This window comes from Melanotaenia boesemani, chromosome 13 (assembly GCF_017639745.1).
Source record: "Melanotaenia boesemani isolate fMelBoe1 chromosome 13, fMelBoe1.pri, whole genome shotgun sequence".
NCBI lineage: Eukaryota > Metazoa > Chordata > Actinopteri > Atheriniformes > Melanotaeniidae > Melanotaenia > Melanotaenia boesemani.
The window spans coordinates 11,459,467-11,479,250 of NC_055694.1; the positions used below are offsets into that span (position 1 = coordinate 11,459,467).

The 19,784-nt window shown below is 37.8% G+C and overlaps 3 protein-coding genes across 4 annotated transcripts; 2 read left to right on the forward strand and 1 right to left on the reverse strand.

The window, feature by feature from the left end:
• Nucleotides 1-444: 444 nt before the first annotated feature.
• Nucleotides 445-2,833, forward strand: trh (thyrotropin-releasing hormone). Its single transcript, XM_042004055.1, has 3 exons — nt 445-596; nt 871-1,083; nt 1,654-2,833. The coding sequence occupies exons 2-3, from the start codon at nt 891-893 to the stop codon at nt 2,274-2,276; spliced, it is 816 nt and encodes a 271-aa protein (XP_041859989.1). The 5' UTR covers nt 445-596; nt 871-890; the 3' UTR covers nt 2,277-2,833.
• A 4,086-nt stretch (nt 2,834-6,919) lies between these two features.
• Nucleotides 6,920-14,826, forward strand: LOC121651500 (rabenosyn-5). Of its 2 annotated transcripts, none has more exons than XM_042003744.1 (12): nt 6,920-7,025; nt 7,860-8,152; nt 8,344-8,478; nt 8,582-8,682; nt 8,798-8,843; nt 8,968-9,129; nt 9,221-9,480; nt 9,628-9,698; nt 9,784-9,870; nt 9,951-10,053; nt 11,787-11,891; nt 11,981-14,826. In XM_042003744.1, exons 2-12 carry the CDS (start codon nt 7,990-7,992, stop codon nt 13,073-13,075), a joined length of 2,328 nt encoding a protein of 775 aa, XP_041859678.1. In that variant the 5' UTR covers nt 6,920-7,025; nt 7,860-7,989; the 3' UTR covers nt 13,076-14,826. The 2 variants fall into 2 exon arrangements, with proteins under 2 accessions (XP_041859678.1, XP_041859679.1); XM_042003745.1 differs by having other exon boundaries at nt 7,025-7,143.
• A 1,084-nt stretch (nt 14,827-15,910) lies between these two features.
• On the reverse strand, nt 15,911-17,721 carry mrps25 (mitochondrial ribosomal protein S25). Its single transcript, XM_042003747.1, has 4 exons — nt 17,492-17,721; nt 17,035-17,141; nt 16,841-16,928; nt 15,911-16,359 (listed from the first exon to the last, which is right to left on the reverse strand). The coding sequence occupies exons 1-4, from the start codon at nt 17,623-17,625 to the stop codon at nt 16,170-16,172; spliced, it is 519 nt and encodes a 172-aa protein (XP_041859681.1). The 5' UTR covers nt 17,626-17,721; the 3' UTR covers nt 15,911-16,169.
• Between the last annotated feature and the right edge of the window lie 2,063 nt (nt 17,722-19,784).

Below are 19,784 nucleotides of genomic sequence, written 5' to 3' on the forward strand. Positions count from 1 at the left end.
GTGACCTTAGGGTATGGATGAAAAATATGAGTGGTCTTCATCGCTCAGCATCACATATGAGACCCTCAGATTATTTAAGAAGCTACTGAAAAATTATGGCATCTATGAAGAAAGCAAGAGCAAAATTTTAAAAAAGAAAGGAAAAAAAAGTGAAATCCTGTTACAAAAAGACTTGGTACATTTTTTTAAGCTACCAAGCTGTGTAAAGACAATAAGTTGAAAACTTGTATAAATAACAATCTTGTCTAACATTTTTATGAATGAACCTATGTTAACCAACTAAACTGAAGATGCTATCTGTCTCACTTTGTTTTTCTGATGCCAAACTGGGCAGCTGCCCCTGCAAGGCGATCATTCGCCTCATCCAGTTGCGCACGACTTGGTGACATCAATGGAGACGAGGGATCCTAAAAAATTACCCCAGCGTTTGTGTGACGACAGTGACTGGGAAGTATAAATACAGAGCCGAGAAGTTGTCTGTTCATACCTCTACACTTAGCCTTAAGGGTCACCAACTGCTGCGAAAAGCTGAGTGCGACTATTTTCACTGCTGTTGGTGTCAGAAGCAGAGGACGAGGAGTTTGGATACTTCCTGGGTGAATATGGCGCATTTTAGATCATATCAAAGTATTTCATGTGGGTTAGCGTTTCTAAATTGTTTCTCTTGTATACTTAAGATTTATCAGACATTATTCGCCGTCGTTTTGACAGTTTTAAACATTTTTCTTTTTCTTTCTGAAAGAATTTTTAACTGGACATATTGTCTTCTAATAATATTTTGATAAACATAAAACTTATGGCTAACTTACCCTGATAGTTCCCCATATTAGTTACATTTCTGTGATATGATTCTCATTTCTCTTGAAACAGACAAAACAAACTCCATTACCATGAAGTCGGCATGCCTGCTCATCTTGGCATCTCTCGCGATTTGCAACTTGACGATTTCTGAAGGACAGGGCATCCCTTCTGAGGAGGAGACAGACCGGAGGACCACCATAGACGACATCATACTACAGAGAGCAGAAACTCTCCTTTTACGGTCCATTCTCAAAAAGCTGCAAGATGAAGATGGCAGAAATGGTGCGTATAACGATGTGAATACATTTTCTAGTAAAAGGATTTCCGACTATAAAGCAAAACAGTCAAATAAAACTCTTAAGCGTGTGCATTGTTTTACATTTACACTTAAAGTTTAAGTTATTTTCTGTTATCACGTTAACAATGTCTGGTCTGTTTTGTGAACATTTTCCATCTTACAACGGCATCGTGTTCTTACATATCGATGCATTGATGGTGCGTTTGGATAATTATAAGTTCGATCTTAATGAAAACTTAGAATAACATTAGCGACTTGATTAACAAAAAAGTGAATGGAGAGTAAAACAGAACAATCCTCTTCGAGTATGATGATATAGGACAAGCAAGCTGGACCATAAACCATCTTTGTGCGCAATTTACGCACCGGGTAGACAAGCAGCGAAAACACCCTTTTCATTTATTTATTTATTTTTTATTATTATCATTTATTTTATTTATTCCTTTATTTTGTGAGATGAAATTTAAAGTAGACTTGATTTCCCTTATAGTAACAATTAACAAGTACTTTCCCGTTTTTTTTTTCTTTTGTTTTTTTGTTTTTTCTCTCTCCAGATAAATTTTTCTCTCAACCAGAATGGATGACAAAACGACAGCACCCTGGTAAGAGATACATCGAGGATTTGGAGAAGCGGCAGCACCCAGGCAGGAGAGAGGAGGACGATGACGAGCAGGACTTGGATGTGCAAAAGAGACAGCATCCGGGCAAGCGAGAAGATGAAACGCACCTGCTCATGGGACTCCAGAAACGGCAGCATCCAGGAAGGCGCTCAATGACAGGACCCATTTCAGAAAATCCCATTATACTGAGTAGTGAACTTTTCAAACGGCAGCACCCAGGCAAGCGTTACCTGCTGCTGCACACCAAACGCCAGCACCCAGGTAAGCGTAATCCCGAGGATGAGGATGATGATGGAGACTGGGATTCAGTTGATGAAGAAGATGAACACCTCCAAGAGTTGGAAAAACGTCAGCACCCCGGAAAACGGTTTTGGGATAACTCTAGTCCGGAATTAGGCACAAACAATCCATGTGATGTTTTGGACTCTGAGAGCTGCAGCAAGACCAGTTTGCTGCTCGACCTTTTAGACAACATTAATAAGAGCCACGTTGATGAGAAAAGACAGCACCCGGGTAAAAGGTTCGCACCGGAGGAGGATTTAGTGGAAGGAGAGTAGGATAAACAAAGTCGGGTCTGCGCATATTGCTTTGCTGTAAAGAAACTAAATGTAAAAATTAAGCGACCCCAATGAGTTATTAAAAATGCTAAAGTAATTTAACCATTTATCCTTTTAAGCAATTTCCTCTGCAGAAAGTTACTATCATTAACGCACAGCATTTATCTGATACTTTCTTTGAAGTGCTTGTGCGTAATTGCCCTCCAAACTTTGACATTTTGCTGTACATAGAGTTTTCAGAACATAAGATGACCTAACATTTATCATTATTAGAAGTGGATTTATGTGTTTATTAGATTACTTATTCTTACACAAAGATTTAGGATTAAAGAATTAGCTCCTGGCTTCAGCGATGTTCCCTCTGTGAGGCAACGCACGCTCGTCAGTGTTGTACATGCTTGAGTTAAGATGTAATTAAAACAGATACGTTTACAGCAAGGAAATACTTTCACCGACTAATTTGTGTTTATTATTTTCTACTTATGTAAAATATAAAGAATGCCACAGCAAATGAAATGTGTCACTGATTATTTTTTACATTATACATCCTGGATTCCGTTCAGCCAGTATTGTAAATTAAAAGATTACTTTGCCTTAAAGTCAACCACCAATGTTTTTTTTCTTAATCTAAAGTAGATACGTGTCTTATTGAACTGTTTAGTCAGTCCAAGAGGTCTAATTAGGATGGTGCGATGGAGTGATCATCTTGCGAAGTCACTTAAAGTATGACTAGAGCCACAGTAGCTGGTAGACAGCGTCTGCCCTGTTTAACTGGACATATTTCACAGCAGAGTTGCTGTCCATATGCCCGACCAACACATATTAAACGTCAAGAATCTGAGTTAGAGATAAGGATCTCATTGATGTTTACTGATTATTGAAGTGCTCCCACTAACACACAACTCTGTCTGTGGACTGCGTAACAGTCCCTTTATGCCGGGATAAACAAACCAAAAACATATAAGATGCACAGTTTTGATCAGGTATTCCCCAAATGATCCCCAACTATTTATTTTTACGCAATCTTTATTTTCAGAGTCCTTAACATGGCACAAAGCCAACCCTCGACACAGGAGCTAGTCCTTTCATTAAGACAGAAAGAAAGAAAGAAAGAAAGAAAGAAAGAAAGAAAGAAAGAAAGAAAGAAAGAAAGACCTTTAACAACATGTGCAAAAAAGAACATAAAATTATTTTTGCATATTTACCCTTTATTACCGTGTGAAATGTCTATAAATTATTGTAGAGCACTACTGTATTATTGTATCCACCAGGGGGCAGAAGACAAGTATCAGATTGTGTACAACAGAGTTTTGAGCCAAGTATATATATATATATATATATATATATATATATATATATATATATATATATATATATATCACCCTGAGATGTGCACTTATGAAACAATAAATCTAAATATACAGTTAAAAGGGTTTTTCAGTAGCTCATGGAGCTGTTGCTCCTGGCTGATTGGTATATGCTCCTAAACAAACAGCTCCCAATTAAAACAATGGAAAGATTTTTTTTTTTTTTTTTAGGTTTCTTTTTAACAGTGTAGGTGGCAAACGATGCAAAGTATTACCAGTCAGCTCTGTCTAAAATTTGGATAAGGTACAAACAAAATGGAAAGCTTGTAATAGAGGAAGATTTAGGTCAATCAAGAAATATGTACAAAAGTAAAACAGAAAACCCAAAGTAATACACATAAAAAATATCAAATACAGGAAAAAAAATAAATAAAAAGAAAACAAATCGACAGAAACAGGAGTCAGTATTGGTGGTTTAAAGAAAATGGCTGGATCTACATCCAGAAACAGTCCAAAAATTAGTCATCCTTAACACAAAAACAAGAAAACTATCAAAGATAGACATTTATGGACTAGATGATGGGATGAAAGTGATATTAAGTGATTAATGATGAATCTGTATTTGGTAGGATTATGCTGAAACATTTTCCTTTGGTGCAGGCCCAGTAAAATATAAATAGATGACTGCTTTGAGAAAGCAAGCAAATATAATTAAAGCCGCAAGCGGCATCCATCGGGTCCGAGCGTCCTGGACCCCGCCACCCGTCTCATACACCTTTTCCTAGCATGGTAGGTATCCTGTTAACATGGTACGTAACACAGTAAAACGTCCACCTGAGAATCTGAAATGTTGATATACCTAGTTAGCATTTTTTGCTATCATGTCAACTTTGGTGCAGTTCCCACGTATTCCTATGGAGATATGAGCAAACCGTGTTTCGTGGCGAGAAGGCTTTTTTTTTTCCGTCGGCTGCCACGGTTACACGCTTTTTCCTATTCGAAAGATTTGAACAGCGTTTGGTCCCCAACTTGTCAGGAAGCTTCCCACCAAGTTTGGAGTCAGTCGCACGAATCCCCTCAGACTAGTTCGTTCAAATACGATGCGTGTAAAGTGCAAAAAATTGGGGAAAAAGTGGCCGTACACGCCAAGATGGCGGGCACCCCGTTGCCATGGCAACATGTGTTCGATTAAGTTTTTGGGTCGACTCGGGGTGGTACACGTGTGTGCCGAGTTTCGTGTTCCTACGTCGAAGTAGAGTTTCAGGACCCCATTCATTTGGGGATTTTTTGGGGTGTCTAGGTGGCGCTGTTGAGCAACTTTTGCATTGAAGTGTATGCGGACCTTAGAATATTGCAATTTTCGCCGGGCTTGAGGTGTGTGCCAAGTTTCACAACTTTTCATGGGTGTTTAGGGGGTCATATTTAGGGTCGAAGCGCTTAGAAGGAGTATAATAATAATAAACATTTCAACCACAATAGGGTCCTTCCATACTTCGTATGGCTCGGACCCTAATTACAGACTTTATGGGATCATATGTCAGGAAAAGGGCAGTCATCACTACAGTAAATGCATAGATGTACTGTGAAATCTTAAAAAATATATATCCCATCAAGAAAAATGAGGTTTGTAATGATGAAATCATTTTCAAGGATGATACTACATTCTGCTACAAAGGAAAGGTTAAAACTGGACGAAATCCTCCCACAGTGACTGAAAGATTCTGCAGGAACATATAAAAAATAAAATAATTTTGTGTCAAATTCATAATTTTTCTTAACAGCAATACAACAGTTGAATGACCTTTCACAACGGATCTTTCTATACTCTTTGCCAAAGTTTGTAGACTGACTCTGACTCTCGTCTGGACATTAGCATGCCTAGTAGCCTACTTCTGGTTTCACCAGCATATCAAAGTGAATTAAAGGAGCTGCTGAGATGCTTTGGTTTTTCTTTCTCTTTTTTATTTAGCAGCTTTTTGGGAGGTATGCTTTGTGGCACACAGCTGTTTGCCACGTCAAAGCAGGGTTGACACAGTGTGATGTCACCTCTGTGAGACAAGTCTGCTGAGTAAAAATGCCACGGTTTGACAATTAAAGCTAGCAGTATTGGTCCGAGTATTTTCTGGACACATCATGCTTCCACCACCAACAGCAGATTTTTTTTTTTTCATTACAAAAAAATATAGAAATAGCATGTTTTTTGTAAAAATAAAAAAAACATTGCATACAAATAAATGTCAGTTATTTCCACCTGTGATTATAAGCACATGTATTCAAGCTTGGTTACTACATGCATGACTACACTACTCCCAATTTCATGCACTGTCATAAGATGACAATAAAGGCTTTGACTTTCAACAGTTGGTTAAGAAAATTTAATGCCCTGATCAATTATTTCTATAGTGCATTGCAACTTTAGAAACAGAGGGAAAATGGAAGACATCCTCTACTCCAAGTAAATCTGACTATATAACATCTTTAATACTCTTAGTGTGCTGTAATTGCAAGCTGAAATTAAATGGCCATTATAGTTTCTTTATTATTCACCAGGGTATTTCTTTGACAGGTGTATTGCAATAACTGGAGGATGTAAAACGACTTCCAGTAATTTATGATCAAGACCAAGTAGAGCCATTAGACTATCCTGCAGAAACAGGCTTTTTCACCTCTTGATTTTTATCACAAACAAGAGCCACATAACACTAAGTAGAATTTTTTTTCAATCTTTTTATTTATTTATTTATTAATTTACCTAATAAAAAGTTTTGTTAGCCAAAACAACCATTTAATTTGTGTCTCTATTTATTTATTATTTTTTAATAATATATCAATGCAAATTAACAATGTATGGAAACAAAAAAATAAACGTTTTGATAGGTTTATAATCTTCTTTGGGATGTTGCTAACACCTAAATTCCTTACCAGTGGATGGCGGTACTGCGCAAAATCGTTGTTTGATCATCACCAATGAAACGCACTAAGAATTTGAGTTTGCGTATTATTTGGAATCCAAAATGACCAAAGGCAAGTAAATACTATGAACAGATACATAATCAACGTTATGATATTATGGGCAAAATTTCACATTCACAAATGTAAATGCACAAGAAGGCAGCCTCGTTTTCTTGCATTTATTCAGGATTTCAGACAATACATTCACTCAGTTAAAGACTAAAAATGTGAAAGGTATCAATACCTTTTAAGCTTTTTACAAGAAAAAAAAGAAGTCACTGTATGTTTATATTATTGAATGTAATTCTTCTATATTTGTTTAATCACCGTATGTTCTGTCATGTTTATCTTTTGTATTGTTTTAATTCATTAAATAAGAAGAAGAAGAAGAAGAAGAAAATTAAAAATAAGAATTTGAGTTCGCGTTTTGTTTCCTGACGTTTGTCCCTCTTCTTCTTCCTTAGAGACCAAAGCCAAATCACATGACCAGGTAGGGCCACTGCTGCTGCAGCTGGTGTTTTCGAGCTGTCTAGGAAAATACCAAGCTGTCAGCAACACAGTTATCTCCGGTTTCATTTGTGCCTATAAACGATTCATCGCATAGACTGGTGGGTAGCTGCATGTTTATATGAAGATAGAAGTTATTTAATGTTGCGCCCTGAACTCTGACACGGAATACAACTGCTGCTGTCTTGCTATTAGCATTCTTCAGCTAACGTTACTTTCTCTATTCATTATAACGGTGATCATTTTTTTAGACAGTACTAACTAAAAACGGGAGGGCTTACATATTTAGATAATCTAATGAGTATTTTGATCTGGCATATTTGGGGACCCACCAAGCAGCTGACCATAAAAACTAACGACTTGATGTAAAAATGTAAGACAAACGTTAACTTTAGCTTGTTAAAAATGAAATGTCTTCAGATCGGGACTTTATTTGAGGCATTTGGTTTTAGTAATGACATCTGTTTTACATGTTAAGCTAAATACAAGAGGAAAAATATAAATAATTCTGCCTTTCTGAGCTGGCTGACTGACTGACTGACTGACTGGCTGACATCAGCTAATGCTAAGACGCTGTTCATTGCACTGACAACTCCTGATGCTTAACTCTGCTGTGATGACATAGATGTCACTCACTGTCATTGCATTTAATGTTCCTTTTCATAACAACTAAACGTTGTTGGGATTCACATATCAGCCTGGACACACCTTTAAATCTGTCTTGGAGTTTAGGACAGTAGTTTTAATCCTAAATTAGAATATTACAGATTTGATGTTTGTCATTTTTACCCTCATCCTACCTTTTCCTCCTTTACAGTATCCCAAGCTTTTCCTCAGATGTTATGGAGCTAATCAGGGGTATGTTGCATACCCCATGACATGTGGATCAAAGCAGATCATGCCACCTTGCACACCCCTCATAAACAACACAGCCTCTTGCGCTGATCATGGCTTCCAGCTACCCACCCCCATTTGAGGGCACAGGTGAAGTGAAGGAGGGCTTTCTTTGCCCACTTTGCCTGAAGGACCTTCAGTCATTCTATCAACTCCAGGGCCATTACGAAGAGGAGCACTCGGGGGATGATCGACATGTTCGAGGGCAGCTCAAAAGTGAGTACCATCTTGGTACATCGTTGATCATTGAATCGGTGTAGATGGAGGCATTGCAACACCCCTAATAATTATTGCATGTTCTTGTAGAAAGGGCTCAATTAACAGGATACATCAGGTTCTTTGTGTTTATGAGATTCTTTTACATTTTTTTCCTACATTAGCTTTTTCCTTGCATTGTTTTGTGTTAGGTTTGGTTCAGAAGGCAAAGAAAGCTAAAGATAAGCTCCTGAAGAGGGATGGGGATGACAGACCTGAAACTGGAAGCTATGAGTCCTTTTACTATGGTGGAGTGGACCCTTACATGTGGGAGCCCCAGGAACTCGGTAAGATGGGACTAAAAATGTTTTTCAATCTTTCAGTTTGAAAATATTAGAAGGGCCAAGACACTGAATATATCTAACAAGTCTTGGTTATTTTCTTTGATAGGAGCAACTAGAAGTCACCTGGACGTCTTTAAGAAACACCGGGCAGCCCGGATAGATCATTATGTCATTGAGGTCAACAAGCTCATCATCAGGCTTGAAAAGGTGTTATTACAAAAGCGATACATCCAAACCAGTTTTTCTCTTGCTGCTTCTGAGATTAAGACTGAAACAGGTTTTATAATGGAAAATATTAACCATTTTAAAATTGATGTTTCAGTTAACAGCTTTTGACAGAACCAACTCAGATTCTGCTAAAATCAGAGGTTTGTTTTTTTTTTTTTTTTTTTTCATAATTTTTTTATTTTCAGAATTACTCTGACCTCTCTCAGGTAATGTAAATATTATTTATAAAATACTAAACATTATGAGTTTTCACCTGCTTTGCAGCTATTGAGAAGTCTGTGGTGTCGTGGGTTAATGACTCAGACGTCCCCTTCTGTCCTGATTGTGGAAACAAGTTCAACATTCGTAACAGGCGGCACCATTGTCGTCTCTGTGGGTCCATCATGTGCAGGAGGTGCATGGAGTTTGTCCCTCTACCTTTGGCCCGTACGTATCAACAACATGTTGGATCTACAGGAGGACAAGTTTAGCCATTTGTGTCTCGGTGCTGTAAGTCTTTTTCCCCCCTTTTGAACAGAGAAACTCATTAATGGGACTCGTGAGGCTTTGTGTGTGCCTGGAAGTCCTGGTCAGTCGCAGTCTCCCCCAGCAGGAGGTGGCGGTGGGATGGGCTCAAGGAGAGGCAGCATTAGCAGTTTGAGCAGTGTGACCTCCATGTTGGAGGAAAAGGATGACGAGAAGATTCGCTGCTGTCACCACTGTATGGACACGCTGCTGAAGAGACAGCAGAAGTTAGAGGAGAAGGACCATGTGCCAGATATTGTGAAACTTTACGAGGTTGGTTTAACAGTCTTGCAGTTAAAGTTCTGGTTGCACTGGTGTTGCTGCTGATTCTGTTATACTTTCATGCTGTGGAGTCTACACTGATGTGTCTGTCCTGTCATTCTCTGGGTTTTTTTCCTGCAAAATTTCTCTCCCTGTCAGAGGCTGAGGATGTGCATGGAGAAGGTGGAAGAAAAAGCTCCCGAGTATATACGAATGGCTGAGTCTCTCAAGTAAGCTGCATTAAAAAACAAAAAAAAAGATTTCAAATGTTATTTATTTTTACCTGAAAAATGTACATTTTTCTTATTTTCATAGTGCCGGCGAAATCACTTATAATCTTGACACTGCTGGAGGGCTGAGACTGGAAGTTCAGAAATACTATGAACTAATTGATGCTCTAAGGTACATGTTTGTCAGTGTTTTCACAACTAAACATCAGAGTTTAAATTTAAGGACTAAAATGACAACTATTTTCTTCTCAGTAAGAGGATTTTAACACTAGGACTAAAAGATGAACCACCACCACATCCAAAGACTCTCCAACTACAGAGGATGATTCGCTACACAGCTACACTATTTGTCCAGGTGAGACAGCATATAACACGATAAAAGAAAGAAGTCAGACATAAAGCCTCCAAAAACTGTCATGGTTTAAAAAAAGAGGATCTACAACTGTAGTCCTACACCATAACATTTCACACACGTAAACAGTTCCACTTAGCAAACATGAAGACTTTTAACACAACAGTCCTGCAGTAGTATAATTGTTGTTAATGATTTGGTAGATTTGTAATATTCTTGCCTGTTTAAGTTCTCATACTGTGTGCGGAGTCAAAGATACTCTTGTTTTTACCACTGTTATCTGACTTTTTCATCTGATCTGACACTATCTTAAACCAAAACATATAACTTCACATCATCTTTTCATTACATTTTGGTACCACTTGGTTTTACATTAATTTGCTAGAACACCGTTTTGGTTTCCAGTTGTGTAAATCATGCAGGCAGTCAAAAGACAAGAGTCTGCTTCAACATCCTGTACTTCCTATCCTCTTGATTCCTATTTTTTTTTTTTTTTTTTTTCCTAATCCTTTACTTTGAATAACATCAGCTGTCCTGGATTAGCCTTTTTTTATCTTCCCTGCAAACATGAAACATTGAGCTCATTGTGTAGCTAAGCTTGTTCAATACACACCCAAACTGAGATACGTTTTTTTCCCTAACTTTAACTATTAGAAGCATAGTTTATAATCCACTAAAGAACATGTCAACACTGTTTGACCACAGAGAAGGATGACAAGCACTTAGGCATAAAGTGATGAATAGAGAATCCTGCAGCCTAAGTAAAGTATCACCCAGTGTTTGGTAAGCTTAATTTAAAGTTTACTTACATTTCCTAATTGAGGACTGAGCTAAAAGGTGTTCTCTGAATGAGCATCATAGGACGTTCCTTATGGACTTTAAAAATTCATCTAGGATGAGCCCAGAAGTCAGATTTCTGACTTCTAGGCTTGAAAGTTAGAGAACCCTCAACAGCCCTTCTCTTTGCATAAAAAGTGGCAATAGTTGCTGTAATAAATGGTTTATTAGAACTAAGGCTGTCAAATAATTACAAATTTTAATCAGATTCATCACAGCTTACAAATTAATCATGATTTATCACCATTCGCAACTATCCCTGGAATCCTCATGTTATTATTTAAGGGTCCCGCTCTGATTTTTATCAGAACCTGTTCATAATATCTCTCACCACATTCATGGCCCCTAAATGATCAGCCCTGTGTCTCCATCATGTGCACAGCAGCAGTGATTTAAAGAAGATGTCCCTTGCTTCTTCATGCTTTTTCGCTCTTACAAGCTATCTGAACCTGATCTATCTTCATAGACGTGTGCATGGCTGTCTAATAGATTTTACAGCTGTGTCACTAGTAAACCTCGTTAATACTGAAAAGCTATCTGAAATACAGGCTATCAATATTTGAAATAGGCTGTTGTCACATTTTCCACTTTTCAGTTTAAGCGACGTGGGTCTGATGGACATGAAACTGCTAAATGTTATCTTCTTTTGCCATTAACTTGTTAGTTTTAACAGCTTTAATTTGAACATCTGTGACTTTGTGTCTCATGAATCCGTTGTCCATAATAATGTTCAACCTGTATCACTGAATGCAGTACTGTGATGTTTAGATATGAAAACTACAGCATGGTGCATCTTTTTCTATTAATGGTCAGCCTGAGCCAGAGACTGAGCCTGAACAGTGTGCACAATGTGCTAGTTTACAGAGCAAAATGTTATCTCTCTGCTGTCACTGTTTCAGGAGAAGCTGTTGGGGCTTATGTCTTTACCCACTAGGGAGAAATATGAAGAGCTAAAAGAAAAGAGAAAACTAGAACAAGAGAAGAGACTCCAACAAGAGAGACTGGTGAGTTTCTTCAACTACATCTTTAGGTATTTGTAACTGAACAAACAAATTGCTTAATGTTTGCTCCTCATATTTTTGTTGCTCAACAGGCAGCCCAGGAGTCTCTAAGGAGGAGACAGGAGTCTGAGAAAAACCGTCCACCTGCCAATGGAGAGCTGTTGCAGGCCCCTAGAGCACCACGAATGACCAAAGCTGGTGGTTGGTTGCCCTCTGCAGACTCTGTCCATGCACGCAGTGAGCTGGAAGACCCCCTCCTGCAGCAGATTGAAAACATTCAGTCATTCCTCCGTCAGGCACGAGAAGCCCAGAGAACAGATGAAGTCGCCATGTTGGAGGAGAACCTGCGTCAGCTGCAGGATGAATATGATCAGCAGCAAACCAGTCTAGCCATTGCACTCTCTCAGAAGCTGGCTCAGGAAGAAAGCTTGCAGCAGGGGGAGCTTCAGCGCCTGGAGGCCCGGGAACGGGAGGAGAGAGTGCAATGGGGGTCCGGTGTTAGCTCCATCCAGCCTTCTTTCACATGGAAGCCATCTCTGGATATCAGTCCAACTGGAGGCTTTCAGGAAGAAGAGGACGTGGAAGAAGAGGTGCTGACTCCAAAAGCAGAGGGGAGTCCATTGGCTGTAAGGGCATTTCCTACTTTCACATCTCAAGAGGAGTCTCCCCCAAGGTTGAGGAGCTTAGGAGGGCATGTAACCCCCCCTGGTGGTGAAAGTGAAGACCAGAGTAGTACCTCCCTTAACCCTTTTGAAGAAGAGGACTCCACTCCCATTGAGGAGGATCCATCCAACCCGTTCTTTGAGGACATCAAGAGGGAGCACAAAGAAGTAACCAATGGGAAGAAAGAATACAACCCGTTTGATGAAGAGGAGGAAAAACGGGCTGAGACTGTACCTTGCAACCCCTTTGAAGAAGAAGACACTGATGCAAGCAACCCTTTCCTGGAGGACACTGGAAACTCACCAGAAGTCTCAACCAACCCCTTTGATGGGGACGATGATGAAGTTTTGCCTGATGTGGACATGATAGAGGAGGAGCTGCTGCTGCAGCAGATCGACAACATTAGGGCCTACATTTTTGACGCAAAGCTCAGCAGCCGTCTCGATGAGGTTGAGCTCCTGTCAGAGAACCTTAGAGAGCTACAGCACACTCTACAGGAACAGAAGAAGAAGAAGAAGCACTGACAAACGTTCCCCCCTTTATCACCTGCTATTTACCAAGCCCTGAAAGGATCGTTCACTTGACTTGACTAATGAGCCCAGTAAGGTTAGATTGGGTGAGGTCTGCTGAACCACAGGCTAATCCCTCAGTTAAATATGTATTAAAGTCTGGATTAAGTTTCCATCTCATAAAAACATTGTTCTTAACCACTTATCTCGTATCAGGTTGCATAAGTCTGGACTCCATCCCAGCATGCACAATTTTTAAGCACTTATAGTAAAAAATGATTTGTACAAGCATGTTAGTTAACACAGATGTAATATGATAGTGCAAACATAAACAAGACAGTAGAATGTCATTTTAACCAGGGCTGAATAGTTCCAGTTGAATCTGGTTGTAAGAGTAAAAACCAAGAGCTCTCCTCCAATGAAGACATAACCCTTCTAAAACAATGTTGGACACGTGATGGACAGTTTTGAAAAATGAAGCATCTAAATTAGTGCTACTAAATGGCCCACAGTACAGCTTTGACTCCTGTATATACCAGTGACAGATGTTGACGTTTAAAATCTGTTCCATGGTTTATTGTGTTACTTTATAAGTGCTTTTATAACTTCGTATTTGCAAAAGACTGAACCATGTATTGCTGTTCCAACAAGGCCATGAACAAAACTTGATCCAAATTACTATCTGATTGATTCGAGAGTGAGACGTGTTGGCTTTTGAGTCACAACACATTCACTGATTGTTGCTGCAGAACTCCCAACCCTGTAGATTTGTTAGGTTGTATGAGACAACTCTAGTCATTTTTGTTTCGCGTCACTCTTGTGCCAATGCTTTCGAGGTTTAATCATACTGCTGATTACTGCACTTGTGGTACAATAGCTGCAACAGAAGTTTTTGTTCTAATAACAGCTGTATAAATCTATTTTTTCCCCCTTGTAAAACATTTAAATGTCAAATCGCTCACTGATAATTACATTTTTTAATCTGAAGATTAGAAAGATTTCTTTCCACAGAAAGCCAAGGAAACAAATGTTTTCTTATGTTAAGGTCTTATTGTTTACAGTGGCACTTGAGCTGCATGTGTCTTTGTGATGTTGAGTTAGTGGCTGGACTTGTCTTTCCGCTCTTCTTTTTATTATGAGCTTTGACATACTTGTTTAATGAAGACACTGGTTCTGTGCTGTCAGCTGAGATCTGTATGTGATGCACAACATTCATTCAGCACTCACCGTGTAGTCACTTCACACTATTTGACACTATGGGCAACTATAACTAAGAGTAAGACATGGAAAGCTGCTGAAAACCTAGCATGTACAGTAACTCATATTTGAGATTAAATAGCCCATCAGATCAAAGCAACATTTTAAGCAATTTTTTTGTCACACATACCATGTACTAACACTACATGCGTGCCAGCGAGTATTATTCTCAGTGCTAAGTTAGACCTAACCTGTGTTTATTATTGTGCTTCTTGTCCAGTTGTCCATATTTGTGTTCAAAAGCAGAGACCCGTTTGTCTGCTTATCTGTGACATCTGTAGAAGATTTAAAAAAAAAAAAAAAAAAAAAGGATGGCACTACATGTTGTGACGTGAATTTCACAAGGAGCTTCTTAAACGTATTAGCAGTTGATTTTTGTTTTGCAGGTAATTTGAGTAACATGTTTGTGACATATATGAAACTTTAAAATAACATTTGACTTATAAACATTAGTTTAACTTGAGAAAATTCAGTTTCTGCACCAAATAAAAGAATCTCGGATAAGTAAACATGGTGACATTATTGTGATTTCTGTGACCCTGAGTCTGTTATACACCTCCATGCACACTGTAATACTATGGTGGTCATCCATGACTGAAACCGCCTGCTTAATAGTGCATGTCAAGTTTGCACTTCCACAATAACCAGGGATGTGGGACCTCTTGGAGTATCGTATTTGGCAGATCCCTTGAGTTGCAGTTGGAGCTTCTGTGGATCAGGCTCATTAAACACACGTACAAAATAACATAAGAATCATCAATGGAAACCAAACTCATTAACCCATGGAGGTCTGGATTCAGAATCATACTCAAAATAAAAGTGCAAAGGTCAGATCACAGGCTGACACAACTTCTGTGGAAATTTCTCAATACAATTCAAAATGAGGTTCAGTAGTGCATGTAGCTTGCACCTGCCCTAAATGCACTCCCAACCTGTCTCCTTGCTCTTGACACTGCTAGGAATCCTTTAATGTACTATCCTGGATGAGCTGCCCTACCTGAGCAACTTCTGTGTTGCAAACACGCCTCATGTTACCTCTAGAAGTGAAGACACTGGCAAAATGTAAATGTGACTAAAAACCAGCCAGAAAGAATGAAGACAAGAAAATGGTCTGGGGCCACCGGCTGCGGGTCCATTCCTTTAAGGATTGTCTTGCTAATTGCCTCTTATTCCAGTTGTCTGCTCCATTTGTACAACAGCAGGTGAAATTGATTCACAGTCAGTTTTACTTCCTAACTTTATCCCATAAGGGCGACTGACTTTAACTTACATGGTAATGATTATGTGTTTATTTTTTTGAGCGGCTTTATTATGCTGCTGGGGAAGGTTGTTACCATCACTGGGACATTGAAGGAATGAGCTTGTCTGCAATAAGGTTTAGGTGGCAGATAAAGTAAGTGTCAAAGTACCATCCACATGAATGTAAACCAAAGTTTTCCAGACAAAACATCGCAAAGCAAGATTTGTTTTGCTCTTCACCTTTTAGTGGTTTTGATGTAGCTGACTGATGTGCCATATTTTTATATGACTAAGATTAAGATTTTTCTTTTTCTTTAATGAAGAACAGTGGTTATCGCAGCCACATAAAAATATGGTAAATATGGCTTTTATTTTAATGTTAATGTTACAGTATCCACCTTCAGGTCAACACTGATATAAAATAGATATGTAAGTGTGAATTTGAAGAAAAAAAAAAGGTTGTGCTAGTAGCTTGTTGCTGCTGGGAGCAGAGTCAGTCCTCCAGTCTTTTTTTTATTTATACATATAAAAAAAAATAATCAAAACACAATAATATTGTCCAGTGAGGCATAAAAAAAAAAAAAAAAAAAAGTTTTGCTGTCGCCTCAGCCCGTCACTCCTGTTCCTGTGCCATACGCGCACGATATTTGCCCGTCATCTCCTTAGGTAGCGGTGTGGTGCCCGGGCATGGCACCTGGCCATCCACCTCACAGATACACTCTCTCAGACAGTACTTCTTTGGCCCAAAATTAGCAGGGTTAGAGGCCTGCATCTTGGCTTGAGCTTCAGCTTGTAAAACGTCTCTGATAAGATAAATAAAATAAATACATGAATAAATTGTCTCGTTTTCTTTTTCACAGAGGATTTTAACATAATACCATTGAACAAGTTTAAAAAAAAAACATGTTACAAAAGGTAAAAACAGAATTTTATGTAGCACCTTACAGTTCAGATACTTGTTGCTGTGCCTGATAACTCACTGTAATGATTAATTCGGCATTTAAACAGAACTGAACATCTCTGATGTTAGAGGGGACACAATTTTTCATTCCGCTTCACATTTTATTCTGTTTTGCCCTTTTTTTTCTTCACTTTTTAATTTTGTGAAAGCATACACTGTTGTTAATACATATATTTTTAATGCATCTGAATCATCTTGTTTAATTGCTCTAATATGAATTTGCTCTGCCTTCCTGGAACTTTATCCAATTAAAATTAAATCAGCAGTAAAGAAAAAAAATCATGATGCAAACAAGCAGGTAACATTTGCATCTGTTTACTTACTCTGATTTGCACAAAATCTTCTTAACATGATGTGCAATTTGTTTGTGGTCCTTCCCCTCAGCATCCACTAGTACTTGCTCCCCGTCATCTGGACAGAAAAAAATAAACAATAAGCCAGAGATAACAAGCACAAACCTGACAATGTTTGCACAGCAGGTTTCATGATCTCTTTATAAATGTGCGTGGCTACCTACCCAGATAGAACTTCAAGAACGACGACGGTGTCATGTTTTTGAACATCATTATTTGAACCCATGGATTTTTGTACTGAATCTGAGGAATATTGAAGAAAACAAACTTTCTGCAAAACACAGAAAGCCAGAATATCTTAAGAACATCTTCACGCTTAAGTTATTCAGATATAAATACTGCAAATACGTAAAAAGTAAATGACAACCCCAGTGAAAGTGCGCAATAATGGCAATAACCCTATTTCAGGCATTTCCTTAAGACAGTTATGAGCAAAAATTGCAGATTTCAAGTGGAAATTCCGTATGCAAATTCAAAGTGTAACTAGTTCTACAGACATTCTTTTTGAATCAAGATAATTATCTTGTACTTTTCTTTGGCAATATATTTATTTAACTGTAAGATGGGAGTAAATTTGACGGACATCCATCTGCTGCTGCGTTGTAGGCTGTTAGCTCTGACCTTGCTCCGTCGCTGAGCTGTCCGTGTGTGTTGTAATTCACAGTCATGATCTTCACTCTGTTTTTGAAAATTATATCGCCTTTCTGGAGATACTCAATGGTCCTCCGGATCGGAAATCTTCCTTTCATAGGCATTTTTTAAAACTTATTTAGCCGTATTTACAATATAATACCTCTTCGTGTGCCTGAACTAGCACAAGTACACGGGGATGAACGCGTGTTGATGACGTTAAACTGCTGTCGCCAGGGTGACCAAGGACCGTCGGTATTTGTAGTTTTGTAAAGATGTTCTGGCTTGGCAAAGATTTTCAGTTTCTAGAAATACTGCTTGTATGAATGAATAAATGAATGAATGAATAAATAAATAAAAATTTTGATTAACCTGTTTTTGTTTATACTGTAAATTTTTATATCAAATATTTATATTTATTATTAATGTAGTTTAAATTATTTAAAATAATTTAACTACAGAAGTCCCCTAAATCTGTATTTTTTACAGCATAAAAGAACATTATTAGCAAATCAGAAACATGTACTACATTGTTTTCTGTCAGATTAACCTTTGGTGATAATTAGAAATTTAATATTATTTGAAGTTAAATAGGACAGAATTTATATCTAAATGTTGATGTTCAGTTACTCTTCTCAGGAAGGAAAAAGTAGTGTGTATTTTCTACATACCGTCACCAGTTTTACTACTATTAATTAATCAGACATAAACTCAGAATGTAAGCTGGACCCACTTAACTTTTTAACCAACATAAAGCACTACAATTCTTTTCAAGTATGAACAACTTCAGTCATGTCATTAATGAATATCTGTTTATTTTGTTTCAAATGTGTGACTTCAGAGAAGCCAACCTCAGAGACTGGAATGCTGATAGAAGAGCTCAGGCAATTAATACATCTGATTTATATCTGTGAGGTAGAAATGTAGGTTTTTGACCGACTTGAGCAACACAAGAACGTTGTTTAAACTTTTCATTCTAAATGTTAAAAGACAAACATATCAGAAAAACGTACATTTACACAGTATAAACTGTTAACCATAGGATACTCAATTCACAGAAAAAAAGATAAAGGGCTCCAATATCCTCTAATGTGGCAGCTGCTTGCGGTAAATATTTAAAGCCACATTTAAATCAACACTTTTCATACCGCATCTAATAAAATGTGCCTAATCAACTTCATCATGCATAGCAATCCACTATAAAATGAAAACAATTCTCCTCATCAGGGCAGACGGCAACAAGACTATAAAATCTTGCTTAAAAATGACATGCACTCATTTTAATGAAATTACATGTACAAATATTTCACATCAGTGCCTTTACAGTCTGTTCAGGTCTTAAACTCACAATTTTTTTCACAAGACATCTTCCTCGTTGACTTATTTACATCCCTACTGTCATTCATGTTGCTGTGGATGAATATTCTGAACAACTATACAAGACAAAAAAGCAAATGCATATCTCCATACTGTCTTCAAGACATCAATACACTCTCAAGGCTGACTTACCACAAAATTGAATTTATTTTTTTTAATTTATTTATTTTTTTAACCAGGGAAACCTGCCCAAACGTACTTTAAGTACACTTAGTATGCACCAAGCAAATTTATGCACAATGGAAGAACGTTTTTAGCAACAAACACAAAAGACAAAAATAAAATAAAATAAAAAACAAGGTTTTAATCAGCCTGAATGCAGTAAATGCCACAGAAGCTGAAAAATGTGCACCTGAATGCAAATGCAAACAAAAACAGTAGCATAGCTACATATAAGCAAGACTTCTTAGCCCAAAAATTTAAAACAATCCTTTTCCTTAAAAGAAATAATTGCTGTGAATGGAATACACACAGATAATGTAACATGGTCATGACACTGATGGAGAAGGAAACAACATAAATCTGATTGTCGTTGAGGGAGAAGTGATGAGTTGATTGCACAGACTTTTATAAGTAACATTTTCATGGACATGTACCATGTTAGAACACATGCACATTTATGCATGAAAGAGAAAAATAAAGTTTGAGATGTTTCATATATGAAAAGACTTCTGGTCATTTTAACTGGCTAATTTCACGTTTGCAATTTTGTTACAAGTTCAGCTGAAAGACTGAATGAAATCAGGTTGCATTAAAATTGGAAACGACTGCATTAAGTGCTATCTTACTACTAGGACAACCAGCCCATTTAAATACACTTTAAGAATAGCATACATAATTTAGATTAGTCACTGTAGCTGTCTTCAGTGTTCCAGCTATAATTTAAGATTTAATAAAATAATTATAT

Excerpts from the sequence above, each read along its gene's own strand:
- mrps25 (XM_042003747.1), bottom strand. The coding sequence starts at position 17,625 with ATGCCTATGAAAGGAAGATTTCCGATCCGGAGGACCATTGAGTATCTC. Across the intron at positions 17,142-17,491 it reads CAGCTCAGCGACGGAGCAAG|AAAGTTTGTTTTCTTCAATA; the intron begins GTCAGAGCTAAC and ends TGTGTTTTGCAG. Across the intron at positions 16,360-16,840 it reads AAGATTTTGTGCAAATCAGA|AGACGTTTTACAAGCTGAAG; the intron begins GTAAGTAAACAG and ends TTATCTTATCAG.
- trh (XM_042004055.1), top strand. The coding sequence starts at position 891 with ATGAAGTCGGCATGCCTGCTCATCTTGGCATCTCTCGCGATTTGCAAC. Across the intron at positions 1,084-1,653 it reads AGATGAAGATGGCAGAAATG|ATAAATTTTTCTCTCAACCA; the intron begins GTGCGTATAACG and ends TTCTCTCTCCAG.
- LOC121651500 (XM_042003744.1), top strand. The coding sequence starts at position 7,990 with ATGGCTTCCAGCTACCCACCCCCATTTGAGGGCACAGGTGAAGTGAAG. Across the intron at positions 9,699-9,783 it reads CGAATGGCTGAGTCTCTCAA|TGCCGGCGAAATCACTTATA; the intron begins GTAAGCTGCATT and ends TTATTTTCATAG. Across the intron at positions 9,871-9,950 it reads GAACTAATTGATGCTCTAAG|TAAGAGGATTTTAACACTAG; the intron begins GTACATGTTTGT and ends TTTTCTTCTCAG.